This window comes from Anas platyrhynchos, chromosome 1 (genome assembly GCF_047663525.1).
Source record: "Anas platyrhynchos isolate ZD024472 breed Pekin duck chromosome 1, IASCAAS_PekinDuck_T2T, whole genome shotgun sequence".
Classification (NCBI taxonomy): domain Eukaryota; kingdom Metazoa; phylum Chordata; class Aves; order Anseriformes; family Anatidae; genus Anas; species Anas platyrhynchos.
In genome coordinates, this window is record NC_092587.1 from 21,476,119 (window position 1) to 21,503,952 (window position 27,834).

The 27,834-nt window shown below is 40.6% G+C and overlaps 1 protein-coding gene across 7 annotated transcripts in view; it reads right to left on the minus strand.

The window, feature by feature from the left end:
- PLXNB2 (plexin B2) overlaps nucleotides 1-27,834 on the minus strand; it is a 259,144-nt gene that overhangs the window by 30,152 nt on the left and 201,158 nt on the right. For all 7 annotated transcript variants that reach the window (XM_038173392.2, XM_038173387.2, XM_038173388.2 and 4 more), the window contains 8 exons: nucleotides 27,491-27,583; nucleotides 26,233-26,314; nucleotides 21,787-21,959; nucleotides 19,278-19,426; nucleotides 16,143-16,251; nucleotides 3,571-3,707; nucleotides 2,749-2,916; nucleotides 997-1,105 (listed from right to left, as the gene is read on the minus strand). In XM_038173392.2, coding sequence (XP_038029320.1) covers nucleotides 997-1,105; nucleotides 2,749-2,916; nucleotides 3,571-3,707; nucleotides 16,143-16,251; nucleotides 19,278-19,426; nucleotides 21,787-21,959; nucleotides 26,233-26,314; nucleotides 27,491-27,583 — 1,020 coding nt within the window. The remainder of the gene's footprint in view (nucleotides 1-996; nucleotides 1,106-2,748; nucleotides 2,917-3,570; nucleotides 3,708-16,142; nucleotides 16,252-19,277; nucleotides 19,427-21,786; nucleotides 21,960-26,232; nucleotides 26,315-27,490; nucleotides 27,584-27,834) is intronic.

Consider the following 27,834-nt stretch of genomic DNA (forward strand, 5'->3'; position numbering starts at 1 on the left):
TGTTGAATTGATGCTAAGCATACAAGAGGAGAGGGGGTAAGATATGTTGATGAATAATGTCAAGAATGCTAAACAGAGTTTAAGATAGTCCTGGGGTTTAAGGTAAGCAAGATAATCACATTTTGCAGTTTACAGCCTGTGAAATGTAGGCGGTTTTACTCTTCACATTCTTAAAAGAGAATGTTGCGATGGACCCAAATCCAGCTGGTATATATATATATAAGTTGAATCACGCATATAATACAAGAAATGTACATTAACAACTCTATATGATAATAATTATTTTTGAGATTGACCACACAACAGCCTTAAATTGAAAAGCTAGCTTTAAAAAAAAGCCTTAAAACATGTTCTTGCAGGAAGATTGCTTTTAAGTTCTCAATCTTTGCATTAAATTACAATCTTCATTAGAAGAGTGGAAAATTGAGACCAATTGGTAATGTCAGTTCTTAGCATTACATGCAAGAAGTGTGTTTTTCTTTTAATCTTTATTTATTTTGCACATCTTTTTTTGGGATCATGCTGTAAGTGGAATGTGCTTGAAGCAAGAAAGAAATGTAGAAGACTGTTCGTTGAGGTGTGAGAAAATAAAAGACACTGTGCAAAGCCAAGTACTCAACGTTGTCTGGATTTACGTCCTGTTTCAGACAAATTGCTAAACTTTGCAGGGGAGGAGAAGGAGAAAGACAAAGAAAAATTATACCACTTTCAAATTCTCAAATATATCCAGTTTACCATTTAAAGTTTAGTTCTTCAATGCTTAATATTGAATGAAAATAATTTTGAAGCAGAAGGTTACGAGGTGCAAGTAAATGTAAGTCAGGATGGCAGGAGTAGGCTGCTCCTCTTACACGGAGACCCAGAAGCCTGTTCAAATCTCATTCCACCTCAATCCCAGTGAATTCAGGTGGGGAAACTCTTCATTTCATTTTTTGAATAGATTATATGTTATGCATCCAGTGTGATGCCTTTTTTTGGGTAAAAAAAGAAAATTACCCTTTTGAGACTTGCTTTCCCTGCTTCTGGACGCTCTGCATACACCACCAGTGAAAAACTCTGGATGAGCTCAAACCCAGTTCCAGTTACTGTAATATTTCTCCCTCCACTGAAAGGCAAAATTAAAAAAATAAGTCAATTCATTGGCAAGATACTACAGCCATATACTTTATCCTGCACGCTACTACTTCTACTGAAAACAGTTACATAATGCCTATAGGACACTTAGATATCCTACACAAATATTTTCTGTTAAAGTTATCAGTGATGACAGTATTTAAAAGCAGCAATGTCTACTTCATATTAGTCTTAAAATAGCAGAATAAGGAAGTGCAAATCACTGCCAGTATCTGTGGCTTTTCATTGATGCTTATTTTTATGTGCTTTACTTCTCCAATGTTTTTGTTAAAATCAGTCCACCTAGCATTCACACTGACAAAGGTGAGCATATTTTCCACAGATCTGTAGGGACCTTGTTTCTCTATTCCCTTTCATTTCCAACATATTGTTTAAAAGAGAATGCATTCATGTAAGAAAAAGAATGCATGTAAGTGGCCAGTGGGAATTGAAGTCATCTAAGTAACATAGATGATAGCTGTCCTCAAAGCAATCCATTATAATAAGGTTCAGTTTATAAAGAGGAAACAAACAAACAAACAAACAAAAATCCCCAGTGTTTTAAATATCCTGGAGTAAATCACTAGTGATCTACCAAAAAAACTGCACGCTCCCAAACAACCCAAGCAAAAAACAAATGCAAGCATTAAAAACAAATCATATTTTACATAAATGATTACTCCATATTCAAGAAGGCAAGTACCAATTCCTCTAAGAGAAGTCACAGTCAATTTTATTTTTATCATCCTATTTTTATGGTCATGATCTTACACTTCTTTTTGCTGAAAGAGGGTGGAAGCATCTTAACCACTCTCTGCCAACTGCACCCACTAGGTGGAATGATCATAGTATTGGGGAACAACAGAGACCAGCATGGGGAAAGTTAACAAGCTTGTCCCTGAACCAGTCACAGAATTACTCTCAGAACCAGAGGTATGACAAAAGGACATTTATACAGATGATTTGCCGTTTTGCTACAAGTAGACGAGTGGCATACATTTCTTTGGTTTCACAATTGATACTATGTGAGCATTTTTCCAGAAGGAATGCTGTTTCGAACGAACAGCTGCCAGCTGGGTTGTTAAGTGAGTGCCACTGTAGGAGAAACAACTCCTTTTAAGAGACTTACTGATCCCTGATCTAAAATTCCTAAATATACTTTTTTTCCTCATGGGACAAAAAGATGATAAGCCATAGCTTTCCGCTGTTTACAGCTTACTTATTAAAAGCTGACCAGAAGATCTCCTATAAATGTTTTGGCTAGAAACCTGTTATATCACTTTCAGATGATGATCTTTCCTTTAGAGGGGAAGGATTTGTACATAATGCAAAGGTCATGTTTTTTGACATCATGCCAAAACACTTCAAATCTTTCTTTGAGACATGCTTATTTAAAAGAAGCTCATTACCTTTATTAGTTTCAGTATATAGCTTTGAAATGGCAATTAAAATTTGGAGGTAAACAGAATACTTTCAACATCAGCTGTGGTTAAGAAAGTTCACAAACTCTTATGTATCTAAATTTGAGCATGGGTAGAGTATGGCAATTTTTATATTGAACAGTTGTATACAGAGGAAAAGCTATAACCTATTTTGACCCAATTGTAAATGAAGCTATGAGAAACATTTCATTACCTGCTGAAGCTATTTACTGGCAGGAACTTGGTGACGGTAGGATTCTCACTGTATGAAAATTGCCCTGGCACATTAATTACTGTTTCCCCGTAGAGCAATGTGACTTTAACTGCTTCAACTTTGCTATTACGTCCTGTAACGCAAACGATCTCATCTCCAAAGTCAGTGCTAGATTGGAGAAGAAAAAGAAAAGGAAACATATTCAGTTGCTAACCTTACTCTGATTTGTATTTGTTACTGCAGTACCCCATAACAAAAACAAATAAACAGAAAAGAACTCTGAGCTCTATTTTCCGCTCTGCACTGAATAATTACTTGAGGAGACAACACTTTCTGTAGATCATTTAGAGCCTTTAACAGGATATGAAAAAGAATAGTGTACAGACACAAGAACAATGCGATGTCAGCACACTTCAGCTCATACCACGTTTGGGGGGAGAATAGGGCAGCAGTTAATAAAGGGAACAAGAAGTGAGAGAAACAATTCAAGGGGCACCAGAGGATTAAAATTTTGTATGGAACCACTCAGGAGATGTTGAGTGAGAGCATGGCTGGATTTGGAGCAGCTGGTCACGTGGAGAGAGCTGAAACTGGAAAAATTATTTGGATAATTGAGTCCTCCGACTTTGGTAATTTTTGTTGCTGCTTCTTCCAGCTGAAGCCTTTCAGTGAGTTTCTGTTTGAACATTATGGGCAGAGCCACATTGCATGGCATGAGTCTCTATGAGATAGACAACAGATCTGTATAATTTCTAAAGGCCAGAAAAGACTGGTACTTTGTTAGGGTACAACTCTATACTGGTAGTTACTCAGGGTACGTACACATTGCAAGGCTGGCTACCGACTAAAACACGAACATCCTTCTTGGAACCAGTTTCCAGGTTGGTACCGGTGATGGTAAGTGTGGTTCCACCTGCCTGTGGACCACTTTCAGGTCTTATTCCAGACGGATGAGGTTCCTGCAAAGAGGAGATGATGAAAACTAATTTAGAAAATTAAAATAAAAAATTTATACCAGTATTAATTAGTATAATAGATAATAGTACTTTAATATCATTACCCAAAAGGTAATAAATTAAAATAATGAAGGACAAGTCTTCTCAAATAAAACAAAGTCTTTCATTATTCATAGTGAGTAAAGGAAGAAGTAATGTGATATGAATGTACACATTTTTTCCATACTGTACTTTGAGGCTTTATATGGATTTAAATTACCTACTGGCAAGATGCAGAGTTAGCTGCCATTAAGTTTGTGCGAGCTTCCTGTTGGACTTCCTGTTCTCATACTTATTTTAAGATTTCTCTCTTCCTTATAGTGGAGTCTACTTTCACCCTTCCTTGCCCCTTCCTACATTCTGTGTCAGTGACAGGAGAGACAGAGGGAGTTTTTCAGAATTGGTACTGAACAGAAAGAATATTAAGGTCCCATTTATCTCATAAGATTCTTAATTGCTGTAGAAGATTTTTATCCCTATCTTGAGCAATGAGCTTGCAGAGAAAAGAGATCAGAAAATACTAAACTTTTCTTTATACACCAAGAACGTTGGAGGGGATTTCCTAAAATCAATAAGAACAAGCAGATATATTTCAAATTGTCATGAAATTTGTCAGAAATTTATTTTTTTCTAGTGATTTCACTCCTTTTGTTCTCAATTCAGTCCTTGTTTCCATGACTGTATTACCCCAGATATGACAAATTCTGTAAATTAATAGTGAGGGCTTTTCATGAACAGTGCAATTTAATTACTCTATCGCTAAGTAGTCCCTACTCCCAGTTGAGAAAAGTGTTGCTATTCAGGACAACACTGCTGCTACTGAGTCAAGAGCATGAGTGAAGCCATGTAAGCCATGTGAAACCGATTGGCCTTGCGCCAACTAGCTCAAATGAGTGGACAATGATGGAGTCCAGCTTTGGGGCTATTGCATATGGGAACATACAGGCTGGTTGACAGTCAGCTGCTGAACATGAGCCATCAGTGTGCCCAGGTGGCCAAGGAGGCCAATGGCATCCTGGCCGGCATCAGAGTGTGGCCAGCAGGACTAGGGAATTGATTATCTCCTTGTATGTGACATCGGTGAGGCCGCCTATTGAGTACTGTTTGGTTTTGAGCCCCTCACTACAAGGATATTAAGGTGCCCTAGCATGCGCAGAGAAGACCAACAAAACTGGTGAGGGGACTAGGAACCAAAGAAGCAACTGAGGGAACTGGTGTTGTTTAGTCTGGAGAAAAGCAGGTTGAGGGAAGACCTCATCACTCTCTACAACTACCTGAAAGACACAAGGAAACAGTCTCAAGTTGAGCTGGGGTGCTGGAGGGCACCACAGAATCATCGAACCTAGATGATTCCATGATTCTATGAATAAAGCAAGGGCAAAGATGTTTGAGAACTTCCCTTACTGATTGGGGTTTACCTGATCACCATCATACTGTGATGATCTCCCACTCTAAGGAGGAAAGGCCATGTTCAGAAAGAGAGTTTGCCTGAATCATCACATAGCAAAAAGCTTTCTCCTATGTTATTTCTCTCATGCACAGACTGCTGTCTCTGTGTCAGCTAGCAGCTACAAAAACAATGGTTCTTGAATGGCAGGGAGAAGAGGGAATGATGTACTAGAGTTTGGTCGAAAGCTCAGTGAGCCATTGATGGGTTTCTAACAAGTAGCAGGAATTTGTAAAAAAGCATTCAGTTGACCTTGTGGTTACTTGATAAATTTGCTTTATTAAAGCACGGATATTACAGAAACACAGAGAACTTGTACTTGCTGTGCTTGTTTTATTCTTTCATGTCTGAGCAACTTCCCTCTGAAGGAATGCATCACGGTTCAGCACACTTCACAAATCCACAATGACAACTGTAATTTGCTCTCAAGTCATTGAGCTTTAGGAATATGCTTTAACACTAATTGGGTGTCAATTGCTTTTCTTCCCTGAGAGAAATCTGTTTGTAAACCCTTCACTCCTCAAGATGTACGATGCTACAGCACATGACTGCTCTCATGCACTAACCTTTGATTTCTTTTTAATTTAATACATCACTTGAGTTACAACATTTTATGTAAGGAATCGACTGAAAGTAATTTTTAAGCATAGTTTAAGCAAAAAGGCGCATTGATTCAATATAACAGAATTGACTGAAACTTACTTAGATCTACATAACTCTCTCTGTACATACTCTTCTTTTGATTTAATTGCCTGCTTATTTAACCTAAATTGAAATTGCACGAGGGTAAATAAAAGATTTCAGTGGGTCAGTTTTAAAAGTCACGCTTGAAGCTTAAATTAACACAAGTCTAGACCTGCACTTCACAAAAAAACGCATTTGTGCTTTTTTGAAACACAATATTGTTGATTAAAAAGATTACTAAGTTGCATTACTTACAAAAATTTACCAAATCCTTTAAGTTTAACCTTGGTAGATATAAAGAAAACCATACCTTTTGTTAACTCTAGATTAAATCTTGATTGCTACAAAGTGTTAAGAATATTGGACCATTTTATCATTACCAGTTAAAATCTACTGCAATGTTTCCAGAAGCAAGTGTTCCCCAAGAACCACTACAGGAGCTAATATGGACAAAATCTTTCTCCCTCAACCTCAGGAAAAAAAAATAAAAAGGAAAAAAAATATTAAAAGTTTGTAGCCTTTTCCCTAAATCCTACCTCTTAAAGTCAAGCCTTTAAGCAAAGACTTAGGAAGGAAAGGTAGAAGAAAAGATTTCTGAAGCACCATACCCTGCTCTCTGTAACCCTGTAATCTTGGGAAAAAAAAAAAAAAAGAAGAAAAGAAAGGAAGCTTGCTGAGAAGATTCTGCTAGGCAGCTGTATTCCTTTCTTTCAGCAAAAACGATAAATAATTACACCATTAAGCCTCAACTGGCATATCTGATCAGTACCTCTGGCAGAGCAAAAGCTGGTTCAGTTACTACCTATCAGTGAATACTGAGCAAGCCACAAACCTGAAGCAGAACCACTGAGAACCATTTTCTGTGTGGGACCTTTTATTGGCAGCCTGCATTTACCTCCCTGTGAACAGGGATATTGTATTCAGGTAAACAAACAGCAAAGTTATCTCTGAATAACACAACAGCAACAGGGAAGTAAAATAAATACCTGCTCTGTTTTGCCCCGATTTTTTTTTTTTTCTTAGCAAGACTCTGCCTGCTAAAAGTTAAAAAGTTAAATGAGGATGGTGCCAGGCTCTTTTCAGTGGTGCCTGGTGATGAGAAAAGACTCAATGGGAGCAAACTGAAGCAGAGGAGGTTCCTCCTGAACACCAGGAATTCCTCCTGTGCTGTGTGAGGGTGGTTGAGCGCTGGCAGAGGCTGTGGGGTTCCCTTCTTGCAGATCTTCAGAAGCTGCCTGGACATGGTCCTGGGCTGCCTGCTCCGGGTGGCCCTTCCTGAGCAGGGGGTTGGATGAGGTGGCCTCCAGAGGCCCCTGCCAGCCTCAGCCTTTCTGTGTCATTCTGTGAAAACTGAGCTATGCCAAAAAGGAGAATGTGCTATCCACACCTCGGCCCCCCTCCGTGACACAGGTGCAACATGGAGCCAGCACATCTCAGCCTTGCCTCAAGTTTAATGAAAACCTGAGGCTGAGAATCACTCCAGTAGCTGCTGCAGGTAGCAGCCAAGGAGGAGGTGGAATAGTTACATTTAACCCTTATTTTCTCTTTAATCACTGGTTTTGCAGCAATCTCTCAAAGGGCTATTTTAAAACAGCTTAACTCAAAGTATTCATATTTAACCTATTTAAAGTAATTTTGCAAATACCAAGAGCACTCCAGGGACCAAATAATGTGGACGCCTCATAAAGATGATCTAATAAGGAGAAGCTGAACTGGGCTCTGCATGCAGAGGAATTTTTCAGGATGACTGAAACAAAGCATCGTATAGTAACAGTTTGTTACCATAAACTTGTCAGAAAAATTATTTGATTAATTATTACTTGCTATTTTCTGTTTCTCAGTTTTTTTCCTTTCCCTTTCTCTTAAGGACCTTCCAGAAAAAATAAGCTTAAATAAATTACCAACAATTTTTAACAATTTTAATAACAACTTTATTGCACAACCGATGCACTATGAGCAAGCTTTAGTGCTCTCTTAAAATGTTCACGGATGGCACAAAGCACAAAGCTGCCTAGGCCCACCTGGTAGTCTCTCAGAGTACCAGTAAAGAAAAAAAATGGGTCATCTAAATGCTTAGCTGGAAAGTTATTTTCCATAAATGCAGTTAGGTAGACGGGACCAGCGGGAGAAGATATTTGCTGAATGTCACGATAAGTTCAAAAAGTACTCTCTGAACAGTGGAGCAAGCCTCTGAGAAGAATCGTGTTGCCTCAGGAGAAGGCAGCCCCTTCCCATGGGTGACATCACACTCACCCACAGGACAGAGAGGTCCAGACCTTTGTAAGCTGCTAGACTGGGTCTTAACCATACAAATTCCAGCAGAGCTGCAACAAACACACACTTCTACATTGCTGAACACAGCTCTGCATGAGATTGCTTCTCCTTGCAAGAGAAAATGAAGGGAAAAGGGTAAATCCTTCACTGCAAATGTTTGAGGGATAATAAAAATGCAGCTTTTAGAAAGATGCAGATAGCTCTAATTTGGGCTAAATCCCAAGCAATACTGAAAATTCAGCTGCTACAAACTGAACTGACAACCTCAGAACCTCAAGTGATGTGAGATCAGTGATACCACCTTTTCAAAATCCCCTCAGGGATTTCTTTTCTCCTGCTTTCTTCCCTTTTCTCATTTCAGTTCCTGAATCAGAAGTACTCCTGCCATCATTACAAATACCCCACTTCCATTTTCAGCCCTCTGCACCTCGGAACCTTTGTTCTCTCAGTCAGAACGTGCCCAGAGGACATCACACTTTCTGCAGCATCACACCACAGTGCGCACTGAAATGATAATGTTAAGTAGAACATTTGATTATGTGTCCTATATGGAATTTATAGCAGCCTTGTAATAATTCTTCTGGAAAACATCAGCTCTCGTGGAGACTTGGCAATATTTCATTTCTCATGGACACAGTAAAACTTAAACAACCCTACAAAAGCTAATTTAACCCTTGTTTTATAATTCCTTAAAGTGTAGAAAATCACAATTGACATACACTGCTGTCTTTTTCTTATGTTGCAAGAAAAGGACAGATGTTCTTTCAAGTCGCAGTGGTCTATACTTCTCCCTTTGTCACTGGACAAATATAATTCATATTTTCCAGTTATTTAGTGTCTGAGTGAGCATACTTCTTTTCTGCAGTAACAGGTTACCTCATATGTGGGTTTTCAGATTGTCTAATTTTAAAAAGCCTTCTCCAATGCCTGCCAGTTGTTCAGTGGCCTGTCACCTCCCAGCAGAGGGACTTCTCACCACCTTACGCTTTGATGATCAAGTCCTGTGCTTGTAGGAAGTGGATTTGCAGTTTTGGTAAAACATATGCGCATCCACGGCTGTGCTGTTTGAGCAGGGATCTCTTCTCAACAGGTGTAGCTTGCTCCTGACAGGTGTAGAATGATTTATCCCGAAGAAATAATTTGATCTCAATGGGATTTCTTGCTTGTAGGTTGGAGCAGATTTTAGCTTCTCAGCTGTGGGAAACTGAGCATCTATATATCCTACGTACCAACTTTCCTTAAATCACAGGTAGGTGTAACAATGCTGAGAGGTCTTGTAATGCACCTGCAACTCAACTTTTCCATGCTGTACCAGATTGCTGAATGAGTACTCCTGAACTGATGAGCAGGTTTTCCAGAGCTTTGATAACCTTTGCTTTGGTGGACGGACGATAATGCTAGGAACAGGTTACCTGGTCTGCCTTTATGACTACAGTCAGTGTTGATCCTGTCGATACAGTTTACCTGAAAGCAGTGGTTTTCTGCTCCAATTTGAAGCAGTGAGACAGTGACAATTTTAAGCAAAATCCTTGCACGTTGCTTATAGTACATAACATTCAAACAGCATAAGGTTGTTTGGTAGCAAATTCATTTATTCTTTCTGTAACACTGGTTGATTTATTTGCAACTTGGCAAACCCTCCCTTGGCACTCACATTACTGTGTACCCCTAACTCATCCACATGTAGCAGACTGAGCCGAGCTTCACAAGCCGTGTTTTTGGGCTTTGCCTCACAGTAATGTCATGCTCTTGCAACAGCCTGTCCTTTGAGGCACTCTGTGCTTTGTCAGCACACAGGTATGAGGGGAAAATGAAGTACCAGCAAAACAGCTTGCACTGGCCCGAGCATGTACATGACTTCATGTTCAGGCCATTTTCCAGTGTCCTGTTTTCTTTGTTGCAGCCAGAAATCTTTTCTTTGCTTTCTGTTTGTATCCTGTGCCTCATACTTACATATTTGTTCACAAGAATGCTTATATATTTTTCATTGCAGTTCATGCTTTCTGTGTGCTAGAGGGTAAATTATCTCCATGTCTGTTCCACTTATAATCACATTTAGAAGCGAACTTACTTATTAGCAATGTACACGACTGCTACTTCTGATAAAACTATTGCAAACCCTCTGAGCACTCATGTCTGATCTCTCGCATTTTTTCATCTTGTTTATTAATCTAGAATGAACTTTTTCTTCTTTAATATTTTATTGCTTGCAGTTGGTCTTTTTGCATGTTTAGGAAGGTGATCTGTTATTTCTTTAGGTTTCTGATAACAGTGCTATTAAAAGATATTTTTTACAGGCTGAAAATGCTCCTGGAGGGTTCCCAGCATTTTAGATTTCTGCAGTCTGCTGGTGTCAAATCGAAGCATGGCTTTTATCTGGCTAACAGCGGGGTTACTCTTATTCTCCTTTTCTTCCTGCTATCCAGCTTCTTTGCAATTTTCCCATTACAGATACACGGGTGCAACACAGAAGCCTTCCCCCAGCCTCTTTTCTACTCTCTTGACTTGCAGTTGGGATCTGATCTGCCACACTGGTTAATGTTCCTTTTCACTTGTTTATTTGCTTTGCAGCTTTTTGGTTTACCTTGGCGCACCAAGCCAACTCACTCCCAGCCCCTTGCACAGTATCCAAGAACAAGAGGAGTGTACCCCTGTGGAGCACCACTAAGGCTCTGCAGCTCTTCTTTTCCAATTTCTCTGCTTTTCCATTCACCTACCCCCAAGTATGTCCTCAACTTTTTATATTCTGGGGTATGACTCTGAAAGTAATAATACTAACAACTATATTGCTGAGCTATGATAGGAAGTTTCTAGACCCAAAACTACACCATTGAGATAAAAGTGGTCACCCTTCATCCTTCAGTAATGCAGAAGATCAAAGAAAGAAACAACCAGCCACTAAGGAGGCTACTGGTAAATCACAGGAGGGGCCAGAAATTTAAAACCAGTTGGAAGGCAACAGAGGAGGGGAACCTAACGGAGATGCAAAGAGACCTTGGCATAACGTCTGTGCTTCAGAGGAGAAAAAGCAACCATGCCAGACCACAAGCAGAGACAACTGGGGAGAGAAAAGAGGATGGTGGCAGAGCACATCCCCATGATGCTGTGAGAGATGCCAGCTGCAGCACAAGGGGAAGCCAGCAACAGATGGATGTGCTCAAATGGACGCGATGGGCAGCAAATGGTAAAACCCCGAAGCTCCCTCCTGCCAGCCCCTGTAGGCAGTGACCTCTGGCTGGGGGTTTTGCCTTTGATATAAGCACACATCCACTAGTACGAATGTGCTCCTGTGCTTCCACACAAGCAGAGCACAGGGATGCAGTGCCAAGGACCTGATGACAGTGCACACATATATGTGGCTAAGGCTTTCAAACCTGTAGAGGGCACATGACTACTCTGCCTTTCTCTCATTCGTCCCTTCCCCAACAAGTATTCTTTCTCTTTCTTCACCCTGATCCCAGCTGCACTAAGCTCTGGCTCTTGAAGTAGGCCTGCAAAACAACTTTATTTGTTTCCAAAATTATCCACCCCCACCCCATCCAAAGTTGAATTATTCTGCCAACCCTTGCATATAATGCAGACAAAAATTAAGGCATTAAAAGCACATTCCATGAAGTACTGTAGGCACTGGCCACATTCTTGAAGGTCAAAATATCATCTCATGGCCTATAAAGGTAACCACAGGAGCTAAATTAAGCCTTTGACCAGGGCACACAAACCATTAGGAACTGCTCTTTCCCTCCGCTCCCCTCCTTTCTCAGACTCGGGGGAGCCTGCTGCTTGTTTCTTCAGACATGCCGCCCCCTCACAGAGTGCTCAGACAGAATTTCCATGGCGCACATTGGCGGCCCGGTGCTTGCTGCGGTGGCTGACCTGACTCCCTGGCTCGCCTCACTGGAGAAGTCCCAGGCACAGCGCCAGCCAGGATTCATCTCCTGGGCTACTTCTGGCCAGGTCCTGCCCCTATGGAGCTGCTTCTTCTCACCCTCACAGGTCAGCCCAAATGCTTACATCCGCTCCAGGTGTGAAGGCAAAGCATTTGCCGGGCAGTGCACACTCCTCTCTGTAGTGTCTGCTGCCTGCTGTGGATGGGATGCCTACGCAGAGCGTTGATATTCTAAACAACTAAGTTTTTGGACTGCAGGCAGAGATCTCTGCCTCTTTTTATCCTGAGGCAGAGAGCACATCATTTTCTGAACAGACCACAGAGCCTTGCTGACAGTTTTCATGGAGAAAGGGAAGCATGCGTGACTGGAAAGCCTGCGTTATCATACACCCAGTGTTTGCTGGCAGCTTTCGAGCAGAACCCACAAACACTGAATGGTGGGACATGTATTTAAGCGATGTCTAAGATGATAGAGAATTAAGTCTAATAATATTCATGTGAGGAAGGGCCTTCTTACTGAAAACTGTGAGCTACCCAGGAGCTCTCCTGACTGCTGTGCAGGCTGATGCACAAACAAGATGTGCTCCAGAACTCAAGGATAAAACAGCCACTGCCCTCTGGCAGCAATTCCAGACTGCTGTGGATGTGTGGTTTATAAGCATCAATCATAATGGCAACAAGCCATGTAAACTCCCCCCCCCACAAGCTACACTATAAAATCTATGTGCTATGGTGAAGACTCACGGAGAAGAATCAAGCAGTGAGCTAAAATCCTCCATGAGAGCCTGGTGGCACTAATAGCGCTGTGGCAGTGAGAGCTCCCTGAGCAATTGCTTCTAACATCAAGAAGGGAAACAGAGGATGGATGAAGATAAGAGGAAAATGCCAACTTGTGAGAATATTAAAGTGGAAGAATGTACCTCGTTAAATCCAACTGTGCAGATCAGGTTACTCAAACTCCCAGTATGGTGAGTAGTCACCTTTGTGTTTGTTTTCGGATCAGACTCTAATTTGTCCCCCTTTCTTACATTTATTTGAGCTTTCTGAAACCATATAATGTCTTCAATCCACTCAGACTAAAGCTCACAGAACTGCTCTTGCAAACAGACACTGAAGAACCAGAGCCAGCTGTGAGCTCTTATTCTGGTGGCTTGAGTTTGAAGATGAGATCTGAGGAAAGAATCATGCTTGTATGGTATCAGCCAGCCTGGGCCATACACCTAAGAAAAGCTTAATTCCCACCTTCAACACTGTTCTCACTGCCGTAGTAGCAAACAAATCAATTGAACAAAAAAAAAACTGGCTTTTAGCCATGCCATGGCTCCACCTGCGTAGAGACCAGCCAAGCTGTTAGAGGTACTGCATAGCTGGATATTAACATTTAGCATCAATTCATTTCTATTTCAATAAAAAGGAGAATGCCCAATTCTGCTTATAGTGAAACAAACAACAGAAAGGTCAGTGGAAGAGGACAAGGTTACCAGAATTTAATTTCGCTGGAATGTCTGGACTTGAACACCGCACAGAATGGATAGAAGAAATTTGTGATGGCGATGTAGAACTCTCTTCCCATTGTGCAGCAAATATAGATAAGATGTTTACTACGCAGCATAGACTCTTGTGGACCAGGGCATTTTAGTTCAGAAACGATTTTAAACTGAAATCCTTTCTGACTGGGTTTTTGACCCACCTAGAGGAAGTCTCACCTGTTCCTTGCCTCAGAAATGCGCTGTGCTGGCAGAATGGGGCAGAAGCACGAGTCTAAGCCCTGAGCTGTGCTGACTGCTGATCCTCATCAATCCAGCTTTAAAAACACACCCGTCACTCAGGCTGGGTATCGACCATGGCCAAATGTAGTAGTACTTGATAACTGTCCATGTGCTCTTGGTGGCAGCCGCTAGCCACATGTATGACCCCAAACTGTGGGGAGTACGGTGACACTTCTGCTCTCCATAGACACATCAGGCCGAGCAGATCCTTGTCTCCTTGTGTGTTGTTTGTACACTTCTGCACAGTGCTGCCACACACTGCATTTAAAATAGGCACTGCTAAAGCCAAAGCTATAGTGTTAAGGGTGATCAAAGCACACAGTAAAAACTGTGATTTTTACCAGCAGCAGCATAGCCAGATAATGTGCCAAAGCAAGGGGAAAATATGTAATAGGAGACATATTTTAGGAAGGTTATTGGAAAGAGGAGTGTTTTCTTTCTTTTCTATAGATTGAATAGCAGAATTATTGTATAAAGCACAGATTTCTTACATCTCCTGAAATAAGCCATCAAGGAACTGCCTGAAAACAACATTGAAACGAGAGTCTAAATTTTAAAACAACACCAACCGACTGGATTGGCTCTCTGATAGCCTGTTCTGATGCCAAAAGTGCTCGGGTCACGCTTGCAGAGGTGAGTGTGAATGTGACAGCCTGCACTGATTTTAATCCTACCACAGTCCATAGCTGGCTTTATTTTCTCATGGAACAAAAAGTAAGAGAAATGAAACTAGAAACCAATTTCACCAGTTTTAAGGCACAAACTGCTGTGCTTGATGATTCTGTATTACTTGCCATTGCTTTACATTCTATAAAGAAAGTCCCCATGGAAAGATTTTTGAAGTAAATAAAAATGCCTTTTAGCAGCAGCTGGCTTAGGTGTCTGATTTTTCACTGATTCAGAGACTGGCACAGAGGAAGTCTTGGACTTTCATGAAAATGTCCACCTGGATGATGTCCGTGCATGACAGCTTCTCCCTGAGCCTGTCAGGCATTCAATAACCTTTTCCTTAAGCAGCAAAAGCAGCGCTGCTGATCTCATCTCATCTCAGACGTGTTAAGCAGGGAACCCCATCAGAACAAGGTCACAGAGAGGTCTTCTAAGCCTACATGGAGGCTTCACACTACATTTCAGTACACTCTGTAACTTCTTCATGTGGTTTTCATGCAAACCGTGAGAGAATCTATATATGCAGGAGAAGTATAGGAGAACTGGTGTAAAACACACCAACATAACATCATAGCCTCTGTCATAGAGATCACAAGCACACAAACATGGGACTTGATGTTTCTGCACATTTCCTGCTCTGGTTAAGACACATAAGATGATTGACAAAGGAAGACTTAATTATAACCTACATTTCCACAAAGGAGCAAAGGAAGGTTGTGACAGTAAAAGATCATTTTCAAGCAAAATGCGTGCTTTTGCAGAGATACCACAAGGGAAAGGAGATATTTGCCTGAAAATAATGGAAAAAAACACTGTTTTGTGAAAACAAGAATATCCTCTTCTCAGCTGAATGTCATTCTTGACTTATTCCACCTCTTACTGCTGACTCCCTTCCTTCTCACAGAAAATCAAGAATTAATGAGACAGAAGTTAAAATATGGGAGAAGATAAAACTGTAACACACCCTTTACGTTTTATAGATTTACAGTTTATAGATATAATTTTAAATATCAAGATGAGGATAGAGATTAGTTAAACCTCTCAGCTATCGCAGATTCTTATAAATTTTGAAGACTTCATAGATAAAGATAAAGCTACTTGCAGCTAAAACCACGGGCAAGAACAGCTATAACCCATAGCTACATTTAGGGTAAAGTAATTAAAGACACAAATTAAATTCTCCTTCACTGTGACACTGAAAACAAAGCACATCTGTAATATAAATCCACATCATGCTGTCTGTGTCTCTGCATGCCATCTTTTTGAATGAAATAAATTATTAAAAAAAATTAATGCACCTTCATTACTCATTCTTCAGCTGCTGTGCATTAATTCTTGCAATTAAGAGCACTGGCTAGTCTAAGCACAGTGATTAAAACAGTGCAATAACTGTGTCTAAAGAAAATCTATTTTTTTCCAGTGCTGACTTGTTTTTATTCACTAGTGACACTTATGAGATAGTGTCACTGCTGAGTAAGTTGATTAACATTTCTTTTCTACCACATCTTTTCAACTTAAGTGTTTTCTAACATGCTTAAACTACAGTGTTATTGATTAAACAAAGTTTGTAAGGCAAACACAAGCGGCTGTGCTTGTGTTCATAACTTGTAAACTTTGAATTTAAGTCATGCGCAAAGTACAAAACGGGTCAATGCAAAAAATGCACTTACCTGGTATGTAAACTGCACTTCGCTTGGTGATATACCTAATTTTCCATTGATGTTAACTTCAATTTGACCTTGTGTAGGTTCATCCATTCTTCCGACTTGACACACAATCCTAGCGGGAAATAGCAATGCAAGTTTATCTGTTAGCACTAGCAGCTGCAATACAAATCCAAGGTATGTTAGCTACCACGCATACTGTCAGCCAAAGCACAAACATTGCTTTATCCTATACAAGGTACATGAATTCTGGCTCAGATTCCCACCAAAACCACGCAAGAATATTTTAATCTTGTATCTACATGGAGTAAAAGTCAAACCTGAGCAATGTGTACAGCAGCTACCTAGCAGACTTCTTAGCAGAAGACTCAAATTCAGTCCAGAAATCATAGAGAAAACTACCCAAACCTACACAAGGTTTTCACTGTACCTGGATGTGTCAAAAAAAACAAACAAAAAAACCAAAGAATCCTTTCCTCCCCTACTTTGATGCAGGAATCAATCAGCTATCTTATACCTTTGTGTATTTCAGCTGCTAATACTTTTGTTGCACATCCTGCTATCTCCCAGCTTTAAGCTACTGCATTTTCACACCTACGATCAAAATCCCTTCAGAATTACTGTTCTCTGAAAATAAATCCTCAGATAACCCACACAAAATCAGAGGTCAAGGAACAGTGGAGGAGAAAACATCCCGCGTTAACCCCCACTGCCACTGAGGGCTAGCTGCAAGGTCTGAATTTACGTTTCCAACAGGTGACCTGCAGAATATAAGCATGAAAATGCAACAAGGATTCGACACACTTGAAAAGTGGGACAAATGCTTAACGGTGAGCTGCTAATACAGTCGGCTAAGGATGCACATAACGTCTGCAGCGTGCACAGGCAGTTTCCTGCAGGACACACCCTAGGAATCACTGTTCGTTTTCTTCATTCTTTCTCCCCTTGGATTATTGCTCTTCTGTAATCAATGCACAACTGCTTACAAAAAAAAAAAAAAAAAAAAAAAAGAAAAAAACAACTCAGCCCCAAATTACAGAGCATAATGTACTTAAATTGGGACTTATAATAAAAGGATTGTCAAGTCCCCTCGCAGATCACTTCAGAATTTTCTGCCTGGGTACTGGCAAATTCTCTGAATTCTTGCATGTCCTAGCATGTGTACGGCCGCCTGAGTCTGTTCCTCATCATCTCTACTGTATTCTTGGAAGTTGTATCTTCTTGTCAGGCAGAAACAGGAAACGGTGCCTTTGGAGGAATTTCTACCATATGTCAAGCTAGGGAAAGCAGTCGGGGGCCAGGGTTGGGGTGTGTGGGGGGGAGCGCGGCAGCGTGGTTTGCAGGATTTTAATTGAGAAAAGCTCCCTCCCTCCCCTCCCCGGCACTGGCACTGCCTCCCTTCCCCCACGTTACAAGTGGAAAACTACAACGGATGAGGATGCAACTTCTGTAAGGCTGACAGTGAAATCACAGCAGAGCCAGTGAGCAGCCTTCAATGCCATAAAGCTTGCTGTCCTTCCACTCCTGGAGAAACACCTCCTAAAAATGACTGGCTTTTTACTGCAGGAAAGACAGGGCAGCAACACTAGGTGTTTCTTCTTCTTTTTCTTCTTTTTATTTTTTTTTAATTAAATAAAAAAGGTAATAATAAAACAAAAGAATGGAAGAAGATAAAGATGCAAAATTATAGATATCCATTTAAAGATTCTGAATCACTTCTTTTTCAGGGCTTCCCTAATGGAGAACATCCTTCAAAACCCCCTAATTTGTTGGTAAATTACATTATGCAAGTTGCATTTGTTCTCACCCATTACCACACTGGCAGAGCTTAGGAAACCAGTAATGTTGCTATGATACAAGGAGCCAGTCATCTCAGTTCTGGCTCCTTTCCATGTATTTAAAAATACCAAAAAGCTTTAGAAAAAAAAAAAAAAAACAACAAGAGGCTGGGGAAATTCTTGTAAGGCTACACTGGGATTCAATGCAGCTTTTGCAACACTGAAAATAGGGAATGGGGAAAGAGGGCTAAAAGGGAGTTGGGAATTTTCTGGGTAGTGATGCTTGTGTAAAAGGGAGTGCTGGTGATAGATTTGGTAAGTAGCAGGAGATACACAACTGTATATATACTTCTGGGTCCCAGGGGCCCAAGAAGCTGCTAAATGCACGATCTACAAACTGACTAAAACCAAAGCTTCTTCAAAAGCTAAAGCAAAATCACTTAGGCACCTTTAAAATCTCTTTCAAAACAAGCCACAGAAATAGCAAAGAGTTGCTGTGCTAAACTTTAAAATAACCAAAGGGAGAGAAAGCCAAGGTTTCAATTTCTGTTTTAAATATCAAAAGTGAATGGAAGAAAAATCACACTGCTTAAAATACATCATTACTATTAACGTTACTACTGAACTTTTATGCTATGCTTTTTATCAGCAAGTATCAAAAGGGTAATTCCCTCTTGAAATTAGATGCTCGATATAATCTGTAGTAAACACCTAGACACCTAGAAGAATTTAGGCTCCTTGTTTTTACTTTTGGCACTGCTTAAGAGTGTGACAAGTAATCCACAAAACAGCTACCAACCTGCTTAGGCAACTCAACATCCATGGGCTTGTTGGCTCTGCGATGAAACTTAGTCATTTAAAGCTAAACCAAAACTCAGGGCTCCCTCCCTACCCCCAGGAAAGAAACTTTGTGGCTGGACTGTAACAAAAAGAATTAAGCTTCCTCTTGCTTTGCCTACTTTCCCATAAATCTTGTATGCTTGGCTGCACTGCGGTTGAGATTTAGCAAAGATTTTAATGGCTAGATGCACACCTACAATGCCTTTAATTTAAAAACTCATAAATAGTTTTCAGACATCTGCAGTAATAGTTTATGAAAGGTTTTCAAACAAATAAAAAAAGTCAATCAATCAGAAGCAAGAGGGTAGCATGCTATCATAAATTTGTTGCTGTATAAGAATCTATAACAATTTTAAATAAAAACTTGGACATCTTAGTATGAAATATTGCACATATACTGCACTAGTTTTTTCTCCTCTTGATAATTTCTTATTACCACAGGAATGTCTTATTCTCCTGAAGATGCACAGAGGTTTCTTTCTGGAGGGTGTCTAAAATCTTATGAAAAATGTCCAGTGATTACCTTGTGGAAACAGAGTAGAACTCTTCTTTGAAAATACATTCCTTGTCTGCCACCGTTATATTGTTTACATCTTCTGCTTTTATTCCCAAATTAGATCCCATTATGGTCAAAAGAATTCCACCACTTAGTGGTCCAGTTTTTGGCTCAATCTGTGTTTGCATGAGGGAAATTAAAAAAAAAATAAAAATCAAAATTAAATATTGCAGTGACCATGTTGCTCTTCCATATTATTTAAAGCTACTTAGACTTACCAGCACTTAAAAGGAAAAAGATGTTTCCTGTAGGACCTGCATAAAAACTTGCTATGTACCCTAACTTTTTAATGCTAATGAGTCATTTGTGAGCCCATAACCAGTATTCATCAGCTGCAGATTTCATGTCTGCTGTGGCAGACTATAACGTACAAAATTCTTGCCCGATGTTTATTCTGTTTTATGTTTGCTTCCTCCACAAAAGCACTGGGATTTTGACAAGCAAATTGAACAAGCTTCCCTCATAACCATCCCACTGAACTTTTCCAGCTTTTTTTTTTTTGGTTGTTTTTGACATGTTTTTCTCCTTTTAGGTTCACAACCAAACAGTGCACATTATAAACACAAAGCGATGCCCCAAACAACTTCTTCAAAAATTTCTTTAGTCCCCTTGTCTTCCTTACTGCATCAGCTGGTAGGGTGCTGCAGTACATGGGTACTTTGTGAATAAAATGAGGACTGAAAAAATCCTTGAAGTACCTGAAAAGGACTTCTGAGGTTAAAATATGATTTTTAAATTCAAATACTCTGTTATTCTAAATAATTCTAAATATTTTTGGGGGATATTAACCTGATTTGCTGCTTAATGTATGGAGCACTTCCACTGAGACCTTTTCAGGTGCTCAGCTTTGGAGAGCTGTAAATTTATTACCTGGAAGAGGGAGACTGCACAGTCCCAGATTGAGCAACTGGAAGCCAAACAAATTCATCTTCTGAAAGTCTGGATGTTAGTGTCTTAGATCTACCTCCTAAGCAAGTCTGAGCACAGGCACAGGACTGCTGCTGTTGCCTGCTGACCAGTTCAGCTCCAGAATCACTTGTTCGATTTTCCCCCTGTTTCTAAATTACTAAATTACTAAAACTGGATCCTTTGCCTGTGGCCATCTCTTTGCGCTCGCATAAATAAAGTAGCTGAAAAATGACTCAGCAGTGTCTGTAGCTGTTTCCAAATATTTGTTCAAATTTGAACCTAACAAAAGCCTTGAAAAAACTAATATATCACAACATTGTTAGTATTTAACCTGTAATCATGTACAAACAGTATCACTCTTAGATTCCTTTGTTTTTCTTTTCCTTCCCACTCACATCATCTTGATAAGGGCATTATATAAGAATTCTTCTCTACACTTTCTGTCAAGATTTCGGGAAATCTACCTTCCTTGGCAGACTTCAAATATTTACCAGCCATTTCTTCCCAAAAATAGCGTCACAGCCAATTTCACCCATCGTGCTGCCATTCTGGCTGTACCCACACTGTACTTCTAGCTGCATAGCCTCAGGAGAGATTCATCGTGTCTCTGCCAGCACGAGGCACAGGTTTCAGACTTAAACTGTTAACGATCTGATTGGAGTGAAATATCCCTGTTACGACTCTCGGCCTCTGTCATATCACTACTGCATTTTGTGATAGCTGGGGATATGTCCTTATCAAATGGTGTGTGTGGGTTTCGACATACTGATGCCCCTGTCTCAGTAATTTATATGGGATCAGTGGAAGTATGTATCTAGACTGTTTTCTAGGATGTTATGCCCAGAAAAACAGCATTTGGTTTGTTGCCAAAAGGCAACTGCTAAAAGCAGATGAGAGTTTATCACTTCTTGCTTTGGCTGCTGGTTCCCCAGGGTGGAGCAAGGCTCTTCCTTCACCCCAGGGGGATGCTCACACCGCAGACCCACTGCCCAGTAAGAGCTGTGCATTGGGCCCCTCTGATTTCTCACATCCAACTTCTACAGCCTTGGGCTGCATCCCGGTTGGGACTGGGCAGTATCACTGACACCCGGAAAGCAAATTGTGCTGCAGAAAGCAGCAGCTCTCTTATTAAATGCTATTTATAAAGTCTAGTTTGAGGCCTGTTAGTGAGCCTGCTAAGTGTTTGCAGTGGAATGCATGGTGATCCTCTTTTATAGACTTATTTCAGGTAGAACAGACTTTGGGAGAGAAGAAAAGCCCATGCTTATTCCCAAGCTTCAAGTGCCATGTTTAAGGGTATGCTGCTAGCCTGGCTTATAGCACAGTGAGGCCATGGCTTAAAAAACAGTGAGTCTCAAAGACTCCATTCAGTCTCTTTTATTGTGACTCTTTCTAAATCTCTCGCACACATCACTACTGGCATTATTTCCATACAGCTATTTCAGAGGCTTACTTAACACCCCAGGAAAAGAAAAAAAGAAAAAAATGCCTTTCAGTATGAGCTTGTTTGGATGCTTTCTGCTGAAAAATAATGCACTGGGAGGGTGAAGAACAAAAGCTATCTTACACGAGTGATTTCCGGAGGAGGACATGTGACAGCGGGACGAGCATGACAGAACTTGTCATACACACACTTGCTCGGCTTGCCATCTTCTTCACACCAGACACACTTGTAGTCTTGATGGGCCGCGAGGCACAGACTGCAGTCACTTCGCCCATAAGAGCAGTTGTACAGGGTCACTGAAAGAGGAATGGAGAATGCACTTAGACATTTCCCTCTGTTTCAAGGATGTTTAGAGTATTATCGAAGGAAAACTAATCCTATGTACAAAGACACCCATTGCTCAGCTTGATCCTGTGAAGACCATACACCCTATGTACTGAACCCCTGAATGCTGCTGGGAGAAAACCCTGTTTTTTTTGCTGGGCAGAAAACTCTCAACACCATCCACGTGCAGAGTACAAATAAGCTGCCAAGTAGAACCCAAATGCAGTTTTGTCACTTGGACTTTGTCAGAACACTGGAGCCCAAAGTCCTTTCTTCGACCATCCTCAGGGAACCTGGCTATGTGGCTGTTTGAAGACCAGCTCCGATGAGCAGGTCCTTCTGGTGTACCAGGAGCCAGACATGGAAAGCTGCAAAGTCCCTGGGGATGTCACTGGGGACAGGCATCAGCTGGTGTGGGACCCCTGCCAATCGTGTATTTAAAAGAAGAGAGCTGCCTTTGTGGGCTGTTTACAGGACATTTGGGCCTTTCCAAACTCATCACTAAAACCTGAACTGAATATAAAGTCAACACTTCGTGAAGTGTTATCCTTTGTCCAACCTAATACCTCTTTGTTCTTCCTTTCTTCTCCATTTCCTCACTTTCAATTTCCACTTTGCCTGGGGTTGCCACCCTGACGTACGCCTTATTCCTTCTGCAGTGGGGTTTAATCCCCAAATAGGAATTCAAAACCAAGAGATCAGGTCTGACAGTCACACCTCTCCTACTGGTGAACCAAGCACCAGCTGTCCCAGACGGTAAGCTTATTTTGGCCTCTGTCAATCTCCAGAATGATGCAGTCACTGAACAGAATTAATTTTGCCAAATGGATGCAAAGACTTCAGACATAACTGGTGGTTGAGCACCATAAGGAAAGCCTGCCCTTGCAAGAAAACATTTGGAGATGCGCTTGAGAGCTAGCCCAAAAGAAACAGACTGAAAAGATGTCACACATTTCTGTGGGGAAGCGTGCATGTGGCACAGATTATTCAGCACGTGAGTGCTGTGCTTCTCTGGGTAGGTGAGCTGGGTATCAAAAAAAAGGGGAGCTTCTTGCTCCCTCCTTTTATGCTGCTTCTCTGTGCCTTTTGGCTGCCCTGCTTTTCTGGCTGTGCAGCCTCCCCCTCTGTCACCGAGGCTCTGGCACTTGTTGAGTGTTTTTGTAAATCAGCTTAACTTACCAGAAGAGCAGAAAACTATCCAGGTTTCCTCCTGTGCTCTTTCAAGTGTTAAATGTGCTCACAGATGGGAGTGGGGAGTACACGACAGAGAATCAACATCTCCCCTTTCCAGTAGCCATTAACTGTTTTAGCTCATTAAGCCTCAAGAAACGGTACCCTTAGTGACATTGTTTTTTCCCCAAGGAGGTTCATCCTTAAGGATGCAGTAAGCAAACTGACAAAAACGGAGGTGACCAGAGGTGGGTAAGAGACCAGGGTAATCCCTTTGAGATTGCATGTGGTAAAGGCCAGAAAAAATGTCTATTTAAAGAAAGCTTTTATTCTCAGAGGAGTAGGACTCTAGGAAGGACACCAGCAAAACCACCCTCCAGCCCCTAACATTTCAATGCACGTGATATCCTAGATAATAGCAGCAGAAGCAGCTTTTAAAATCTAATTCTAAGAGGCTGCCATGTCAAATTCCTACTGAAATGAAAAAGTAAAAAGGTAATGCTGGTTTTCCATTATTTTCCAGCAGTGCCCTTATTCCCCTGCTAGCTCTGAACAATTATTACAGATGCCCAAAATTTCACTACAGCCTTTCTGCCTTTTGCATGAGAGCATACAACCCCATAAGGGCAGTTTTTCTCTAAATGTTGCATATTTAAAAACCTTGCATTCAGTTTCACAGTTACAGCCTTTAGTAGAATAGCATGATTTTATTCCCTCCCTTACACTGAAGAATTAATGCAACACTGAAGACTGCTTTTAACTCTTCTTACATCTAGTCAGCATATCCATTTGCTATCAAGCAGCTTTGCCAGGACACATTCAGACAAGCTATCATTGGAGGTGCACGCAAAGCTGAGAGACTTTGGCGTTAGTATCAATAAATCAATAAGAAAAAACATGCATTTGGTTCAGTTCCTCTCTTAAATTTACAAGGAATCAATGAGCACAAAGTAGGAGTAACATCATTTTCTCCATATACTGAGTGCATCAGCATGGAAGTCGCCGAGTTAACAAACATAAGCCAATAGTTTGTGAGTTGACTCTTCAGTCTGGGTGTTGGATATGAATGTGGCGGTGGGGAAAAGTGTGAGACAGCCTGGGTACATCAGTTTGGTTGTATTGACAGGAGAGATGGCACAGGCTGTAGCAAGGAAGAGTTTCCTCATGCCCATGCACCAGTTTGCTTCCTTAATCCAGCACTCAGACTGCTACTGCACAGCAACCTGGACTGGCAATATGGTTAAACAAAACCTTCCTTCTTCTCTTTGCCTTCCTAAAGCCTGCATTGCCCACCCACACGGCCACATGACCACCTAGCAAACATGACCATGCACAGGAGCATGCCTACTGCATCGCTTTGTTGTACTTCATTGGCTGGAGACAGATTTTCATCCCATCCCTCCATAAACAATGCTCGTGCTGCCACGTCTCGGTGTCCCTCACATCCCATTGCAGAGAAAGCTACAGCCTTAAAGCATTAAACACTCCCCTTGTTCACTGATCAGCTCATTAAATGTACCAGCAGCAAGCCACTCATTAGATTCAGACTCTTATCCATCACCTTGAGACGCCAGCTGTGCAATCATTGATAAAAAGGACAAAGGATAAAAGGGATACATTGGATGTCATACCGTTCAGCACCCCTGATGGCTCAAGATGTAAAAGCACCGTCGTAACTTAGTATTCGCTAAGTGTCATAGAAAGAATGGGTTCTTTGACTGGCAAGTTCAAAGGTGCTTCTGAGCAGCAACCATATACCCAAAGTCAATTCTTTTCAAGATGCATAAAAACCACTGTGCTCTGGATTTCATATGGCAAGGAAATTTTAAAGCAGGAAAGAAGTTAGATTTAAAAAAGTCTTTTATAATAAAAAGAGATGAGACACTTGTTGATAATTTTTCAATTCCCCTCTTGCAAGGGTTCTATGTTTTGATTCAAATGATAACCTTTCTTTAATAATTTAGCTACTACTTTTTTTTCTATTTTTCCCCCAGACTGGGAAAAAGATGGTGGGAACATTTGGTCAAAATTTTGTAATTTTAAACACCGCAGCTTTTAAAATGGAAATGAAGACACTGTGAGACTACAATATGACCTCCCCATAACATGCATGCCAGGTCCTCTTTTAAGTGCTTCCATCACTGCAAAAAAAGCCACAGGGAAAATCTTCTGAAAACATACTTCTGTGCTGCCAGTGTGACATGGGATCAATTTAAGTATTGTACAGATGGAAAAATACAGTCTGAAGATTTAATCTGTAGGGGAATTTACATTGGGGCAGTATTAGTTTTTCTGATGTTGACTCATCACACAAGTAGTAAGTGTGTTGCTTTGCTGTTTTTCCAAGATTGTGCCTTAAACATCAGCCCAAAGAAGTGCCAGGCAGGTCCCAGTTCCCAGAACTGCTCCACTGATTTTATGGAGCTTTCTCAGCTCAGCACTGGACTAGACCCACAGACATAACTGCTTCATTGTTGTAGGTTGAAAGAAGTAAAAATAAATAAATAAGCGATCTATATCAGAGTCCAAGTCTTTATTTGTGCTATATACTAAATATACTTTTTGTTGCCATAGAAATAAATGAATAAAGTAATGAGATGGAAGCACACAGTGTATTGCTGACTGCCAGCAGAAACAAAGACTGCCGAAGCTGCCACTTAGGAGCTGAGACAGCTGAAAGTGCAGACTTGAGGTGAAGTCCAGACGAGTGGCAGTAAGAAAAATCACTTTTCTGCTATCAGAGGGAGCAAGTTCATTTTAGAGAGTGTGGGAGGAAAATGACCATTTAAAAACCTAACTGCTGAAGTATGCTTGAACTGTGAAGATTTGCTATTAATATTGCCTTTCAGAGAAAAGTCCAACTTGAAAATACTGGCAACATCTTGAAAACAGCCTTAAATACATAAAACACTGGTGTGAGTTTAGTATTGATAACTTTTGATCTGTCAGCTTTGATTGTTTCAACAAAACCAGCAAAACCTAGAAAGGTAACATTCTTATCCATGGCTCCAAAATTATAAATAGATTTCTGTTTACTGTAATTAAGCTCTCTTTACTTCCGTATTTTGTACTTACCCATCAGTTTGCTGTCAATCTTGACTTTGCTTGTTGTTATGGATAAATTAAGTTGTACGGTTTCATTTGCGCTATAGGAGAACTGAAAAAGACAACACAATGGAGATATTAATTTTGCAAGGTGTATTTCTTACCTTCCATGATACTCTGTAATCAAAGCTGTGAAGATTTCAGAAACTATCCAAAACCGTATGTTCTTTTTTTCACCTTGGCCAAATGTATTTATAGAAAAAAAATGTTTTAATGAATCTAATCCTTCACAATCAGAATTTTCAAGTACCACAGGAGAGCAATATCTGAATACCTATTTTTCATTAATTTAATTTACGTTTGGTTATAAGTATCCAAGCAGCTAGGGTACTGTTCAGTGTCAGTAAATAGCTGCTGACCCTGCTGAGTTCTCCCTTCCCACACCATCTGGCCCCATTATTTCTGTGGCCGTGGCAGGCTCACACCACACAGAGGGGAAATCTCTTGCATCTTTTGCAGTGCAGCCCCCTCATTACAGCCAAAGGTTTACTTGCTCCAAGACATGGGCTTCTGCTCAGGTGGAAAGACAGCAGCAATAACAACAGGTGGCAAAGAAAAACGGCAAAGGAAAATATACTGGCTTTATAAAGGAAATTATTTGTGCTAGACTCAAATGCTGCATAAATGTTAATTAGTTCTCAAAACCACTCTCTTAGCAAGCTGATACGACATAAAGGTTAAAGTCAGCATAACATTTCTGAGTTTAACTTTGAACATGGTAGGCTTTTTTTTTTGAATAGTATTTCCTTTCTCTGTAAAGAGAGAAACCAGAGTGAAAGATGCACAACTAGTAAGTAGCCAAACAACATACAGTTACCATTCCCATTTTTATAGGTGTAAAAAATAAGCAATTCGAAAGATAATTAATTGGTGTGTAGAGAGGGAGAACTCTGAAATGCTCATCTTTCACCCTCAATGATTTCAACGGATTGCATAAGAAGTGGAGAATAGAGTGATGGTCCCATATTCATCCAGGGACAGTTCAATGAATCCATGGATTGCATAGGTAAAAAGTAGGATAAAGATCCAGAGGCTTAAGAAGAGACATTAGGAAAACTGAGCCAAAGCTCCTGCCTTTGACTGCTACCACCAATGGAGAATCTCCACCAGAGATGACTTTCTTCTCTGAGTGAAACCAGTACAACATATTTCCAGACACAGATGTATACTGGAACAGGACTATAAGAACAGAATATATTTGGTAAGTGGACCGTATTTTTGCATTTACCTCTTTAGTCATGAACGAAAAATTTCCATCTGCTGATTCAACAACAGGAGTTTCGAATTCAAATTGTCTGTTTCCAACCACAAATTTTTTACCCTGTGGAAGAGAGGAGTTCAGCTTAGAATTTTTACAGCATTATCAAGTGCAATAAAACATCACCAGGCAATATGCTGTTCAGCACTGGAAGTAATAAGATCAAATGGAGAAGGCTAACCAGTTAAAGTCGTCACCTGAAAACAAAGCTGGTGAAACATCCAGCCAGCGCAATCTGCTGCTTTGCTGCACCCCTCCAACATTCCCTTAAGGTGCAAGCACCCACGTAGCACGAATAAAGCAAGAACACATCT